General features: G+C 36.0%; 1 protein-coding gene across 1 annotated transcript; it reads left to right on the top strand.

The window, feature by feature from the left end:
* The first annotated feature begins 1,435 nt into the window (after positions 1–1,435).
* On the top strand, positions 1,436–14,711 carry tbc1d17 (TBC1 domain family, member 17). The gene is made up of 17 exons (XM_032588148.1): positions 1,436–1,557; positions 3,269–3,364; positions 3,439–3,516; positions 3,596–3,707; positions 4,296–4,479; positions 5,550–5,664; positions 5,751–5,918; positions 6,502–6,627; positions 6,704–6,807; positions 7,323–7,417; positions 7,500–7,616; positions 8,775–8,875; positions 9,062–9,161; positions 11,016–11,113; positions 12,314–12,430; positions 13,323–13,409; positions 14,106–14,711. The coding sequence occupies exons 1-17, from the start codon at positions 1,531–1,533 to the stop codon at positions 14,256–14,258; spliced, it is 1,878 nt and encodes a 625-aa protein (XP_032444039.1). The 5' UTR covers positions 1,436–1,530; the 3' UTR covers positions 14,259–14,711.
* Positions 14,712–15,856: the final 1,145 nt, after the last annotated feature.

The raw sequence follows: 15,856 nt of genomic DNA, 5'->3' as shown, positions 1-15,856 counted from the left end.
TTAAAAAATTTAAAAGACGAGATTTAAAACTTGTAGATCGACTGTGATGTACACCGTTAATAAATAGGGAATTGGTAAAGAAGAAGAAGAAGAAGAAGAATGGACAATTTTATTTATTTTATATAATTTTCTAATTTTATTTGGAAATAAGAATTTTTTTAATGTTTCTTAATTATAAGAAAATAATTATCAAAATGTCTTATAAGCAGTAATTGCAAGCTAAGTCTCTTAAATTATTTCCATTCAGTTTAATTATGGAGTTCCAATTTCACGAGACAGACTTGCCCAATTTGCAGGTTAATTTCAACAAATAAGCATATATATATATATATATATATATATATATATATATATATATATATATATATATATATATATATATATATATAGTCGAGAAAGTAAATTTAAATTGAAAGAGAGATGCTCTTATATTACGAGGTTTAATTGCACTCAGTGATAAATTAAAATTGTTTATTTCTTTTAATTGCGACAACTCTGGCTTACAGAAAATGAATGATACAACAACAACAACAATAATAATAATAATAATAATAATAATAATAATAATAATAATAATAATAATAATAATGAAGTACAACGAAGGACTAATACGTATATTTTTCCTGTCCAAAACGATGTTAATTCAACCTATATTAAAAATAAATTGTAACTGACACAGCTGTCAGAGCTACTTCCTGTCTTTTCCTGGTTTGTTTCTGACTTGACGCAGCTCTTACGTCACCTGTTTACCGACGTGATAAGTGGTTGTGAACGAGCACGTTTTCGCTATTTGCTTGTGCACGAGCAGCAACCTCTTTTCGTTTATGGTTAAAATACAGACCTTCACGCTGCAGACACATAGCAACAAATATCATGGCCAGATCGCGCATATATCTTAATACAATAATATGCTAAACTAAAAGTATAAAATAATTTCAAACAATGACATAAGTGTTCCTTGATCATAATAAAGATAAATGTACATATCAATGTAAACAGTAATTCAAAGTGTTTACATTGTATTCAGGTAAGATTAAATCACATAATGAGGGTGAAAGATATGAAGGAATGTCATTTAAAAATGAGTTTTACCGCCACTATCACTTAGAATTGTATTTAGTTTATTTATACCTATATTTTTTAATTTTAATTATTTTGTATTGAGTAGTTGCAATATAGTAAAAGAGGTAACAGATCAGCCTTAATAATACTAACAGTAATTTAAAAAATAATAATAAAAGGTTTGCTGCCACCTGGTGGTCACCGTGTAGAACTTAAACAAAATTGTAATCGGACATGAAACTGGATATATTTTGTTAAAATATTACATTCTGACATTCTTACAGTGCGTGTCTCTTACTGGTTATGTATTATAATATTGTGGGCTTCTTAAACAAGCGTAGCTATAAGTACATTCTGATTGGCTCTCGTGTCACATGACCGCCGCTCGGTGGGCGGGACGTTCCATGAACAGGAAGTGTGACGTCACGTTTGTTTTGGAAGAAGCGAAGCGACTCAGGCGACGAGAAAATGGGGGAAAACGTGGAAGATTACAAGGTATTTTTTTCGTTTTTCTTTAATATTTAATTTTTTTTATAGTTTCTCTACCAATTCGTCTTGCTAACACAAATCTACTGTTGAGGTTTAAGGTTAGCACACCAGCTCGGTAACGTTGGAACAGCAATCCAGGACACTATCTGCTTCATCTTTGACAATGGGCTTTAAATAAAAAATGGAAACCTGTCCCGTAGATCCACCATAACGATGAAATTCATCTTATAGATAGTAAAGCGTGCTGTGTAGAAAGCTGGGTAAAAACTGGTAAAGTCTAAGCAAGTTTTTCTTGAACGTGTTGGGATTTTGATCTGACAGATGAGTCACCGTAATCATGTGACATACCTTTCTCATTTCTCCATATGTAGAATGGAGAAATGTCCATTCTCCATATGGAAAATGGACATATGGAGAATGTCCATTTTCTCCATATGTCCTATATGTCTCATGTCCTATATGTCAAACTCCAGTCCTGGAGGGCCGCTGCCCTGCAACTTTTAGATGTGCCGCTGCTGCACCACACCTGAACAGAATAATTAGGTCATTAAGGCTCTGGAGAACTGATCTACACAAGAAGGAAGCAATTAAGCCATTTCATTCCACTGTTTTGTACCCGTGGCACATCTAAAAACTGCAGGACAGCGGCCTTTGAGGACTGGAGTTTGACACGTTAAGATGTTGAAAGTTAAATTTATTTAATCATGTAAAAAAAATTCAGGTTTCTGTACTGTAAAGACTGAGCATGATAAAAAATGTTACTCACATTCTCTGTAATTTATCCAACAAACACGCAAACAACTTCATAAAAAATTGTAACCTTAAAACAATTCATTTGTATCACATTTCTATATATTTAACTGTTTTTTCTTGTAACGTACCTTATGGTGACATTTGGTGTTAATTGGCACTAAATATAAAATATAAATATCACTCAGTTAAATTTTATTCATCAGGCTTCTTTTTTTTCAAATTTTGCTTCGCTTTGCAAAATTTTCCTGCAAACGTCTTCTAAAGCTCTTCAATTTCAAATTAAAATCTGAAAAAAGTAATCCCGCTGCATGATGCTGCCAGTTCTTTCCTTTGGGTATTTTTTACACCTTTTTATATTGTAATCCAGAAGTACTACTTCTCATTAGTTCATGGCTATAGCTAATGAATACAAATCAGCAATCACAAAACAAAAACTCCAGCATAAACACATTATTTAAAGTTAATTAGAAAAGGTTTGATATCAAACCGTATATATATAGTATGATTCATAAGACAAACAAAAGGGCTTAGTGTCACTTCAAGGCAAAGAAAGTGACTGAGGAAAGCATACAGGATGTTAAAATACAGATAAGAAAGGTGTAAAATGAACACATTTTGTCAAAAGTTCAGTTATGGTGCATTAAAGATGGAAAAAGTTTTAAAATGAATGATAATTGTCAACAATAATGTGTTGGTGGGCTTTGGAAAAAAGAAGATGAAGCCATCGTGCCGTAATCATTATCTGTGATTAGTTCATTGTTTCCCAGCAGTGTCACTTGTTGGAATAATCAAGTTATTTCTCCGTTTTGGTCAAAATCACAAAGGTCTTATTAGACTTTGTTTAATCCCATGCATTTTCACCATATTAGACAGTTTAAAACCAATTTATTTCCACACTTTTGTCCAGTCAGTGTCAGCGTTAGCTCACTGTAGAAGTTTAACCGAGGATTTCTTTTCTTCTCAGCTGATATTTGAGAAAGAGGGCGTGTACCTCCACATAAACGCCAAGAGGAGCATCCAGGAAACCAGCATACCGGGATTTATTCGCATTGTGGAACGGGTAGGCAGATCTGCTGAGAGATAAACAAGAATCCAGTAAAGCGCAGGGTGAACTGATGGTTTTATGTTCTGCAGGCCGGACAGCCTGCTTTAGAGTGGAGCCCCCTGGAGGATGATGGTCGCAGTGCGCCTGCAGTCCTCTACAGCAAAAAGGTCAACTGACTGCCTGCGAAAAATCTAAAAAATGTTTGTATTTGTTCTAATTCTCATTAATTTGTCTGTTTCTAATCAGGATGGCGAGGGAGGTGAGGAGGACACGAACTTTGACCCTGGGTACGAGCCTGACTGGGCGGTGATCAGCACCGTAAAGAAAGATCGCGAGCACGCCCCCATGAAAGACTCAGGTTTTACTTCCTTCTTCCTACAGTCATAGCTACGGATGCGAGCTATAGATTAATAAATTAAATTAAATCTGATTGGTGTTATTGATCGAACAATGATTAATTGATAAGCAGCCAGTTTCTTAAAAGCCTGGGTTTTTAAGCTAAGATCCTTCAAGGTTGCTTGCAGCAAGACGCTGCATATCTTCTACAAGTCTGTTGGGAGCGCCATCTTTTCTGCCGTCGTCTGTTGGGGCAGCAGCATCAGAGGCAGAGACCTAACAAGGCTCAGCAGCCTGATAAAGAAGGCTGGTTCTGTTCTGGGGAACCTCTGGAGATGATAATGCAAATAAGGATTCTTCCTAGGATCAAGAAAATTATGGACAACCCTGACCATCCCCTTCATGGGACTGTCTTAGGAAGGCAGAGCATCTTCAGTCAGAGGCTTCTTCAGATTCAGTGCAGTACAGACTGTTGCAGAAGATTTTTCCTGCCGATAGCCATCATGATCTTCAATAACTCTTTAAAGAATCTAAATTAATGCGTTACAACAACATTTAATTTCCATTTGGTATTAATAAAGTGTTTCTGAATTTGAATTTTATCCCACAGGTCAGTGGGCGTTCTCCCTGCCTCTGTCGGAGCTGTACTCCCTCCGGAGGGCCCGCTTCTCTTTGGGTCGGAACTTCATGGTGCTGACCAGCAGAGGAGGACACCCGCTTCCCCCTCTGCACTTCCACAGAGGTGGAACCAGGGAACTTCTGCGGGCTCTCCACCGTTACATCGTCCTGGACCAGTGAGTGTGGCCAGCACATAGTTAAACAAATCACTGGCATCGTGATTATCAGCACCCCTGCTGTCAAACATCTGGTTTCATGGTAGATAGAAAAAAGGAGCACATTTACACAGAATAATTTCAGAAACCTTTGAGAAAAAAACACTTGGAAATTTCTGAGTTTCGAAAGTCGAAAATGTTAAACCTTTTGACTTTTCAAACTAGAAAATTTCCGTTTTTTGGAAAATGTCTTAGCTTCATTTCAAGATTCCTGAGTTATTCTAGTAAATGTTTAGATTTTTTTAAACCAGAAATTTCCATCCTTTTTCTATATAATTTCTGAGATTCATCTCAAAATTTCTTAGTTTTTTCTAGCAAATTTTTGACTTTTCAAACTTAGAAATTAAAATTTTTTTCTCTAGACGTTTTCTGAGATGAATATAAAAATGTCTTTTTTTGGTGGAAGTTTACTCTTTCTTTCTTTTTTCTATCTACAATGTCCTTAATACTCCGTCGTACCTTTTTGCTCCGCCTGTTATTGTCACGCAGAGTTCTGGGTCAAGCTTCTCCTCAGAGATCGCCCAGTAGGATGGTGATTTTATTTCCTCTTCCTGTTTGTTTGGAGATGTTTTGCATCGTTGTGTGTTGTCGTTTTATCACTGATTAAATTTGACTGTAATCAGACTTCTGCATGCTCAAAAGAAGAACGGTGATGATAGACTGCAGCGCTACAGTTTTTTGTCTGAAACGTCTCTAAATATAGAAAGTCACTGAGTTGACAACAGTAGGGTGATATTTGATAACTGTAAACGTGCAGACATGACCTGGTGGTCCGGTCTGTCAGTCAAACTTTTCTCACGGCAAAATCAAGAGGTGGATTTTGCTCTTCTGTGGTTGAATTTTAGACTTTTGTTGAGGTAGATAAGATCAGCTTCTCATGTAAGTATCGGTCGTTCACCCATCTCCCAAAGTTAAGGACTTTGGGGTTGATAAATCAGTGCACCCTCCTAATAAGAGGCAAACCAGAGAGCAGTGGTCGTACTTTCTGCCACGACGACTTGTAATACCAATGGTTTATGTTTCATCATCAGGTCGCCTGTTGATGGACGCCTCTTTCTCGTCTACCCACGCGATTCGTCTTCAGCTGATTTTGGTCCATCTTTCGACAAACTGCACATCCTGGATGATGGCTCCGATATCGTCACGGTACTTTCAGGATCATCTCCCAACGTCTTGAGTTTGGCAAACGTTTTGTATTTTTCAATAATGTTTTGTTTCTCCAACTGGAGCAGAGGTTCATCCACGACCCGTACGCCACTACGTTTGGGGGATTCTCCAAGGTCACCAACTTCTTCCGCGCCGCCCTCCGGCCACCAGATGCCGCTGTGTCGCGGAGCTCTCAGAATCCGGGTCTGCCGTCACAGCCCGATGATGAGCCCGGGTTTGAGCTCATCACCTGTGTAAGAAAAAGACGCTAAAGCAACACGGCACACTGCAAAAAGACAAAGTCTTACCAAGTGTTTTTGGGCTAGCTTCTAGTGCAAATATCTGGGTACACTTGAAATAAGTAAATAAGCAGCTTTATGTGAGTCAATAATTCCCTGAAAATAATGAAAAAGTTCTAGTTACACTTCTATATTATTTCACTTATAACATGGGAAAAAATTAAATAAACTGCTAATTTTAAGATTTTTTTTTAAGGAAAATCAATTTCCTTAAAATTGATACTGACTTTATTCTCATGTTATTTTTCTTTTTTACTTTATTCTGGTAATATTATGACTTTTCTTTTCTCAAAATTTTCTGACTTTTTTTCTCAACAAATTCTGACTTTATTAGCATATTATTTCGACTTTATTCTCAAAGTCCTATGCCTTATTCTCTTATGATTTCATTCTCATAATTTTACGACTTTATTCTATTAGCATACTAAGTATACTAAGATATTTGCAAAAGAAATTACTTGGTAGATTCTGTGTTTTTGCGGCGCAGACGTGAACAGGTCTGAGCTGCTGGTGTTTGTGGCTGCTTGTCCCCTTGCAGGGCGTGGAGCTCGGTCCCAGGCCAGAAGTTACTCGAGGACGAGCTCTGGTCCAGTGGGAGGAGTTCCTGGACTCTGAAGGCCGGGTGAACGACCCAGAGAAAGTCAAAGACCTGGTGTTCAGAGGGGTATGACGGGACAAAGAGTAAAAAAACGCTGTTCATTTGGAACATTACTGGAGCTAAATGTTCATAAACCTTGCAGGGCATCGCTCCAAACCTCAGGAAAGAAGTGTGGAAGTTCCTCCTTGGTTTTTATCCGTGGAAGAGCACCTCAAAGGAAAGAGAGGAAATTCTTCGAGTCAAAACGTTAGTGCTCTCAACTAATGATTAATCAACTATTCTGATGATTAATCGAATAAATAAAATTGGGACATTCTGCAGATTTTTCATTTAAGCCTTCTTATACAATATTAAAAGACGTACATCAACAATTAAATTCCTTTCTTAAATAAGAAAAAGAACATGTTATTGCTGAAAATGCAATGACAGCTTTCCTTTAGTGAATAACTGACCATTTGGAGCAAAGGATGCGTCTGCAGCTAAACAATACTTTATTTGCATTTTTGTTTTATTTATATTACATAAAAAAGGCTGGAATGAAATATATGCAAAGGTGCTATTTTTTATGATTGATCAATTAATCAATAATGAAATGATTAATTAATTAATCATGATTAATCTATTATTGAAATAACTGTCAACCAATTTAGTAATCGAAAATATTCAATCAACCATTAAAATAATTGTTAGCTGCAGTTCTAGGTCTATCGTGATTAATCGTTTCAGACTGTTGACGAAGACGTCTTTCGTCTCATTTGCAGGGACGAGTACTTCAGGATGAAGGTGCAGTGGAAGTCTGTGAGTGAAGAGCAGGAGATGAGGAACTCCCTCCTCAGAGGCTACAGGAGCCTCATAGGTCGCCAAATAAAACATCTCTTTGTTTTGTTGTGTGAGCCCTGCAGCAGATTCCTGATCCTTTGTCCTGCTGTCCTCCACAGAGCGGGACGTCAACAGGACGGACAGGAACAACACATTCTTCTCCGGCAACGACAACCCGGGCCTGACTCTGCTCCACGACGTTCTGATGACATACTGCATGTACAACTTCGATCTCGGTGTGTTTTTATGAAAGAACGGATCGCATTTTACCTTCTGAGGGGACAAACTCCTTCATTCTGACCAATGAAGTCAGAATGGAAGACTTCATTCCATTGGAGTGGAATGAAGAAATTTTGGTGATGCATTGACTAGGCCATTGCATCACCTTGATTCTTTACTTTTTCAGTCATTCTGCTGTAGATTTGCTGCTGTGTAATCCCTCCAGGTAGTTGCGATGTTGCAACTATTAATGCAACATTGCAACCTTTTTTTCTGACCAATCACTGCAACTCCGCAGAGTTTTGTCCAATCCCCTTACACTGCAAAAACATAAAATCTTAAAAAGTGTTTTTTAGCTAGTTTCTAGTGCAAATATCATGGTGCACCTGAAATAACACAAAACTAACTTACAAGTAACTTATGGCAATATATCAAAGCTTGTTTTAAGCCGATATTTCCTTAATATCAATAAAAAGTACTCGTTCTACTGGCAAATTATTTCATTTGTAAAACAGGAAAAATGTTTTAAGTGAAATAATTTGCCTGTGGAGCTAACACTTTATAAATCAATATTAAGGAATTATTTACCTAAAACAAGCTGTTATATTTTGCTGAAAAGTTACTTGTAAGTTAGTTTCGTCTTATTTCAACATGTAAGTAATACCCCACATCTTGTTGACAGCATTTAAACTAACCACAATATTTAAGCTAATGGAGTTGGTCAATGTTTGTCAACATGGTAGCGATCCCCCACATGATACTGGTACTGTCATCATGCCGGTCGCTGTACATGCTAGTGGTAACATGTACAGTGCTAACATTAGCCTTACAGCTAAAGAAAACCCATTTTTGCACATTTTTACTGTCTTGACTGTGTTTAGCATACTGCATCGAGTAGGTCATTGTAACAGTAACAGAATTTAAGCTAACCTTAGCATTTAAGCTAATTTTACCCTATAAAACAACAGTTTGTGTACTGAGTTGGTCAATATTAGTCAACATGATAATTTGCTAACAGCCTTTTAGTTAATGTTGACATCGTTGCTAATTTTCAGCATCAGAACGCCTGATTCGGGTCCAACAGATACACACACTTTGCCGGGACCCTTTTAAGTTCCTTCAGAAATTTTCTAGTTATTATTACTATTGATGGTGACACTTTGTTCATGATCCAGGTTATGTCCAGGGGATGAGCGACCTCCTCGCTCCGATTCTCTTTGTCACTCAGAACGAGGTGGAGTCCTTCTGGTGCCTGACTGGCTTCATGGACCTGGTGGTAAGTTGAGAACTTTCCCTTTTCTTCTCAATTTCATCACAAAATGTTTTTGATTCGAAATATTCATTTGGTTTTATTGACATTTTCTACCAATAGGCTTCCATTATGCCTTCCATGCTGTTGTTGAGTTTGCCGTATGTTTGGAAAGTACATTCTTACATCTTTTTGCTCGTTGTGTTTTTGCAGCACCAGAACTTTGAGGAGTCGCAGGAGGCCATGAAGCAGCAGCTCCTTCAGCTCAGTATTCTTCTGAAGGCTCTGGACCCAGAGCTGTGCGACTTCCTGGGTTAGTTCTCCTGCCATTCTTCTAGTCAAACTGGGCAGTCTGGTAGCACAATGAGCCCCGGTCAGTCCTGGGGTAAATGCAAATATTTGGGGTAAAGTAGGTAAAAAAAAAAGAAAAAAAAGGAAGAAAGCAGACAATACTATGAAACCAGTGGTCTGCAACCTTTACAACCCAAAGAACCATTTTTACCTTCATTTGAGTTAATAAGACTTACCTAGAGCCCCAAATGTTGTTAGCTTTTTTTCAAACGCTAACTCAACATTTAGCTTTGAGTTAGCTTTGGTAACTCAAAGCTAACTCAAGTTTGGTAAATATCTAATATAGGGAATTTGTTGTCATATTTAAAGAACAACTATTTTACTTCAACTTTTACAAAAAGAAGACAAATACATTGACTTTGTGTTGACATTTGTGCAGAGTTATACAAGAAGATAATTTAAACATAATGGAGTAAAAAAATATTACTGATACTTTTAAAGTCATTCTGTTGTGGAAATGCAGTGTAATTATTCTGTGAAAAAGATGAAAACCTACTTTTGTTATATCTATTGGTGACAGACATTTATTGTGAATGATTTATTTAAAAAATTTTGATTTTTTTTTTTGAAAACTAAAAACTGTAATTTATATCATGTTTTCTATGATTGGTTCCATGACAGTAGAGATCACAGATCTTTTTGAAACTTAGAACCACTCCTTGGGTACCACTTAATGCAAAAACCTAGCAGTTGACGACACATGTATGAAATAACAAATTTGCTTAATTTACTTTTGATAATATATTATTAATGATATTCTTCTACTCAAAAACATAGGTCATGTTAATTATTCATCACAATAAATATCAATATGCAACACTTTATATAAATCTCTGCAAGTATTTACGTTTGCAAATGATCAGTTTTACAACATTACGTGCACCATTTTTGCAAATATGATCAATAACGTAGCATACAATCAACTTTCAGATTTTTACTTTAACACTTACTGAATTCAGAAGACTAAAAAAACAGACTTGCTCAAAACTGCCTCTAACTTCCGGGCTCGTATTGCGCTGCCCGGTGGGTAGTTAGCATGGTAGCTTGATGTGTGACGTGTTTGAAAATGTCTTTAAAAATATTGCGTTGCTTTGCCGTCGCCACGCAAATGAGACACGCACAGGAAAAAAAAATCAAAGTGATTAAACAAATTCTTCCGTATTAACTGTGAGAATTAGATGTTTTCTTTTTTTTCTCTGTCATGTTTTCGAGAGCAAATAATCTCCTTACCTTCTGCTGCTAGCTAGCCTCCACCAAGTGACCGGTTGGCGGTTGCCGGTCTCCACGGCAACCGTTGGTTGAGGCCAACGGTTTTAAAAAAAAATGCAATCTAATATTGAATATAAAAAAATGTATAGTAAATTTCTAATTTACACCTACTCAAAGGTGATTTGAAAAAGAATAACTAAAAATAAAAAAATAGATTTAGTAGTAAGTGGCGCTGCTGTGCTCTATTTTTAGAATCGCCCCGTTGGGTAGTTAGCTACTCATGTAGCAGTTGATTATTAGATGTTTGATTAATAATTGATAATTAATAATGATTATAGCATCAATTAATATAAAAATATGGTTAGATGCAGGGCAGTATTTTATGTTTGCTTTGCAGTGACATGCAGTTGCCTAAAAGAGATAGACAAGAAGTTGTAAACATTCTGATTTATCAGTATTACAATAAATGCCCCAAATTATGCTGATAAGACTTTAAGAGCATATCAGCTGCTGCAAATATATATATATTTTTAGAGTGGTTTTCTTTATTATTTATTAAAACTTTGAACATGTTTTGATCTTTGAACATCTTATTTTTGTCGCTCAGATTCACAGGACAGCGGCTCGCTTTGTTTCTGTTTCCGCTGGCTGCTCATCTGGTTCAAGAGGGAGTTTTCTTTTGAAGACATCCTCACATTGTGGGAGGTGAGTGTTGGATCGTAACCAAATATTATAATTTTTCTCATAGTAGTAGCCTGATTTATTGTGTGAAATGGGAGCAAAAGAATGCAGCTTGTTGTCTTCAGACATCACGTATCCAGGATAGGAAAGAGTATGGCACAACTGGGTCATTTGTAGCCCTCTGGATGACTTTGTTTGGCCCCAGACAACAATTCAGAAATGTTGTATTCACAGACAGTTGATGCAGATGGAAACTATTTTTTAAAAAGATTTTAGGGTGAGACTTTCGCAAACAGATAAAATATATTTCAAGTAATCAAAAATTAGCTTAATTTTTCATTTCATTAAAATCTTGCATCAGCTTTGGCTTGGTTATAGATCAGGGTGTCGAAACTTTTTGTAACATGGGCCAAAGTCACAAGGACTCACGGGCTAAAGAAATCAAATTTTTAAGAACTAAATTCACCAAAAATGTGAATTCTCAACAATAAACTAAGCATAAACTATTTTAATTAAACAAATAAAGTAATCAAAGCTTGAAAAATATGATCACTTTGTGTTACATCTAAAATTTCTGTAAGTAAATAGTAATTTAAAAATAGTAGTTTTCTTGTCATTTATTTAATTTGTTTTTGAATTGTGTTTGGGGGACCATACAATATCAATCAAAAGGCCACAAATGGCCCCCGGATCCCTGGATCCCAGGGAAGTTTCAACACCCTTGGTTTAGCTCAAAACAATGTTGTTTTTTAATGCAGGAACTTAAGACTAGACAATAAATCAATAACAATATCTATCACGATAGACACATGATCAATATCAATAAATAATAGAATACTCAATAATTTCACTGAACTCCGATCCAGAACTGCAAAGCATTCTGGGGGATGTTGGCAGAGGAAAGGCTTTAGCTGACAGATAGGTAAGCAAGGTTGGTGGAATCTACTAACTCACTCACTTTTCGGTTACCTAGCAACTCATTCATTCTTTGGTTACCTAGCAACAACTGGAGTAGCTTCCGCAGCAGCAGTTTAAGGCTTTCCCACCGTGCCTCATAACTGCTAAAAAATAAACAACTACAGATAAACTGTGGATAAAACAATTTTCAAAGAACATCAGCATGGCACTACAAATTTTTAAAAACTGAACCTCTGAGCTGCACAGCCAATCAAAGCCCAGGTTAGAAGCTAAAACTGCTTCCTGTTTGCACGTTTTCTCCTCCAGGTCCTCTGGACTCGACTCCCGTGTGACAACTTCCACCTGCTGATCGCCTGCTCCATCCTCGAGTCGCAGCGCGGGGAGCTGATCGGCTCCGACCACGACTTCAACACCATCCTCAAGGTCAGCCATCACTAATATTCAAATGGTAGTAACATGTTCCAGGGTATCATGCTGGAAATCCTGGAAAATCCTTGGATTCAATTAGGTTTTTGATTTCTGCATAAAGTCCTTGAAAGTGTTTGATATTCTAACTCTATTAACAATAAAGTTAATAATAACTTTATTATTAGTTTTGTAATAAAGTGCAATCTAATAGCCTAAATTTGGAAAACGTTATTTACAGTTGAAAAATCTCAACGTCTGAAGTTAAATCATAATAAACTTTTCTTGTTTCAGGTTAGTTAGAATCCCCAAAATTATTTATATTCACTAAATGCCAGATAATTTTGCCAGAACATTTTTTAGAGATTTCTTTGGGACTTTCTTTATACCTCGTGTTTAATCATTTAATTTGAGCAGAAAGGTCCTTAATTTTAACAAAATTTGTTTGGATTGTTTGTTCGTATATTTTGTTTAATATGACGGTGTATTTGGGCCCTTGTTGATTTAAAGAAAAAAAAAAATAGGATTACATTTCCAATAAAAAAATCTGAAATTTTGAGATTGATCTCACAAATTTTCAAGAAAAAAACAAGGATATTTCTGAGCTCTAAAAGTTGAAAATTTGCTCAAAAAAACCTTTGAGATTAATTTCAGAAATTTTATAGAAAAAGTTTCAAATTTAGACTTTCGAAATTTCGGAATGTCCAAACTTTTTCTGGATCATTTCTGAGGTTCATCTGAAAACTTTGGATATTTTCTTGCAATTTCCAATTTCATGTACATTAGTGAATTAAAACTGCCTTCTTAAGTTCTTTTCTAAGGTTTTTCTCTCCAAAGTGATGCTGGAAAGGTTTGAAAACTTATCTTTGAAATGCTTGAATTTGACTTATGTCTCCTGACTGGTTTGCAGCATATTAACGAGCTGACGATGAAGCTGGACCTGCAGACCGTCTTGCTGGACGCGGAGGCCATCTACCGGCAGCTTGTTGGCTGCAAAGTGAGTAAAACTGCACAGTTTGAGTCCAGTAAACAGTTAGTGCTGCTCTTTTTATTGGTACTATAACTTGTGGAGTTTTATGCTAAAAAAATGTAAATAAAACCCACTGCAACCAAATTAGTGAAGTCAACTAAGAGGTAGTGTTGTCTCAGAGAGGCTGAGAATAAATACACACCACACTTTTCAGATTTCTCAAAATGTTGAGAATCAAGTAAACATTTTAACTGTCATAGTTTTTTGTGTCTAGTTGTAAAAAAATATTCTGGTAATATTACAACTCTATTCTCATATTAGTATGGCTTTATCACCACTTTATTACAACTTTATTCTAGTAAATGGAATATTATGATGCCATTTTGGATAACAGTTCGACTTTATTCTCATTTTATTATGATTTTTGCTTGTAATATTCCAACTTTCTTCTCGCATTAATACAACTTTATTCTGGTAATAAGACTATTTTGGTAATATTATGACTATATTCTGTCAATTTTATTACTTTATTCTTATTATATTACTACTTTATCTGTGTATTATGATTTTATTGTTATATTATTACAATCTTCTCTGACATTATTACTCCATGCTCATGTTTACATTTTTTATTTGTCTGGCCCTAATACTCCAGAACCACGCAGTGTTTGATCAGTTTTATTTATGCGACAGTTGATTTAGTGTTACCGTTGTTCCCTCCAGGATCTTCCCCGTCAGGTGAAGCAGGTGTTGGGTCTCTGCGGCCCGCCCAGCCCGGCGGAGGAAAGCTCAGACTCCCAGAGCAGCGAGAGCGAACGCCTCCTGGGTCAGGCAGAGGGAGGCGCTGCTTCGTCCCACGTTCCCTCCTACCCTTAAACCTCACTTCAGCTGGTCAAGATATTTATACATGACGTGAACATTAACAAATATAAAGACTGTTCTTATGGCTTTGAGAGGCAGGGGGCGCTGTGTGACCATTCTACCCATACATGCAGTGTTTTATTTTTAGTGTCTTTTTTTTCTGTCCCTTGTTTCTGTTTTTCTTTTTTCCCATTTGATGCTGCTCTGTTACTCATTATTAAACTGTTTCCTGTTGTTAATTTCCTTTAAATGAAAGTTTTTGCTTTATTTTTTCCCAGTGTGTCTGAAAAGCTAAGAAGAACGGTAACTAACTGGCAGCCCTGCGTTGGCGCTACATGTTGCCATTCTGGACCTATGCAAAGTTTCTTGCATGCCTTATAGTTTTCACTCTGCATAGTTTCATTTTAAAACTTTCTGTAACAAGTAATTATTGCATTATAAAATAAATGTTTAAATCATACTGAGGCACACATAATAATCATGTGTGGATTATTATTTATCTTTGTGAAAATATAATCCAGGAAAAAAAACCTATAAAAAAAAGAACATCTAATGTTATAAATGAATCTAGCAGGTAAATATGGTGGTTTCTGCAGCAGGAAAGTGGTCAAAAGTAAACCAGCAGGTTCTTCTCTAAGTGGCTGAAAGCAATAAAATGCATGTTTGCAAAGACCTAGTCAAAGTATGGACTTAAATCTAGTTGAAAAGCTGTAATTAGGCTTGTTCTGCTGTAAAATGTCCAATGCAGCTCAATTAAAACAATTCTCCAGAGGAAGAGGAGAACAAGAATGTTAAAGGTATTTCTTAACAAATGTTAACATTTAGAGACTGTTTTGTATTCTTAGGTTGTCTTTGTTTGACACTTGTTTAATAATGTAAAACATTCCAAGATGCCCAAGTGTCAAATATGGTGAAGGCAGCATCATGATGTGGAGTTAGTTCACTGCCAGTAAGACTGATTCAGATGGACTAATGAAGAAGGAAAATTCAATTATTTAAATGTCACTTTAAAAGAAAAAGAGAAGGCAAATGAAGCATACTTTGAATTAGGTGAGTTAGAAAATTTCCATGATAAATAAAAGACTATAAATTATTAAACTAACAAAAGCTGTATGTCTGTGTCTGCTGAATTTTTGGTCAAAATAAGTTTGTTCTTCATTCAGTAAAGTTACTCACAGAGAGTAGAGTATCCAGAAATTTTATTCAAGTAAGAGTAGCGACACTTAAAACCTTGGCTTCATAAAAAGAACACAATGCATTTATTCTAAACTCAGAAGCACATCTACATAGCAGCCTAATGTACAATAGCTGGGCTATTTTGACAACAGCAGAAAGACACAAAATATGTGAAAATTATGTTGGAATCTAAAAAAAAAAGTAAAATAATTTTTAAGAACTACTATAAAATGAAAGTTAAAAATAAATTCTATAATAATCTGCCATTGTGTCTAATGACTCACCATTACGTTCGTACGTATTACGTCATTACACACTTACCAGGCGAAAGAAAAAGTAGTTCCCATCAACCCTGTCTCATGTAGGCAAGATTTCAATAATTTAGTTACTTTCTAACGTGCTCTTGTTAAGATACATTATCTCAAAATTACTGAACT

Source organism: Xiphophorus hellerii, chromosome 16, assembly GCF_003331165.1.
Source record: "Xiphophorus hellerii strain 12219 chromosome 16, Xiphophorus_hellerii-4.1, whole genome shotgun sequence".
Classification (NCBI taxonomy): Eukaryota; Metazoa; Chordata; class Actinopteri; order Cyprinodontiformes; family Poeciliidae; genus Xiphophorus; species Xiphophorus hellerii.
Note: the sequence above shows the minus strand (reverse complement) of the source record. Positions and strands in the feature narration are given on the sequence as shown.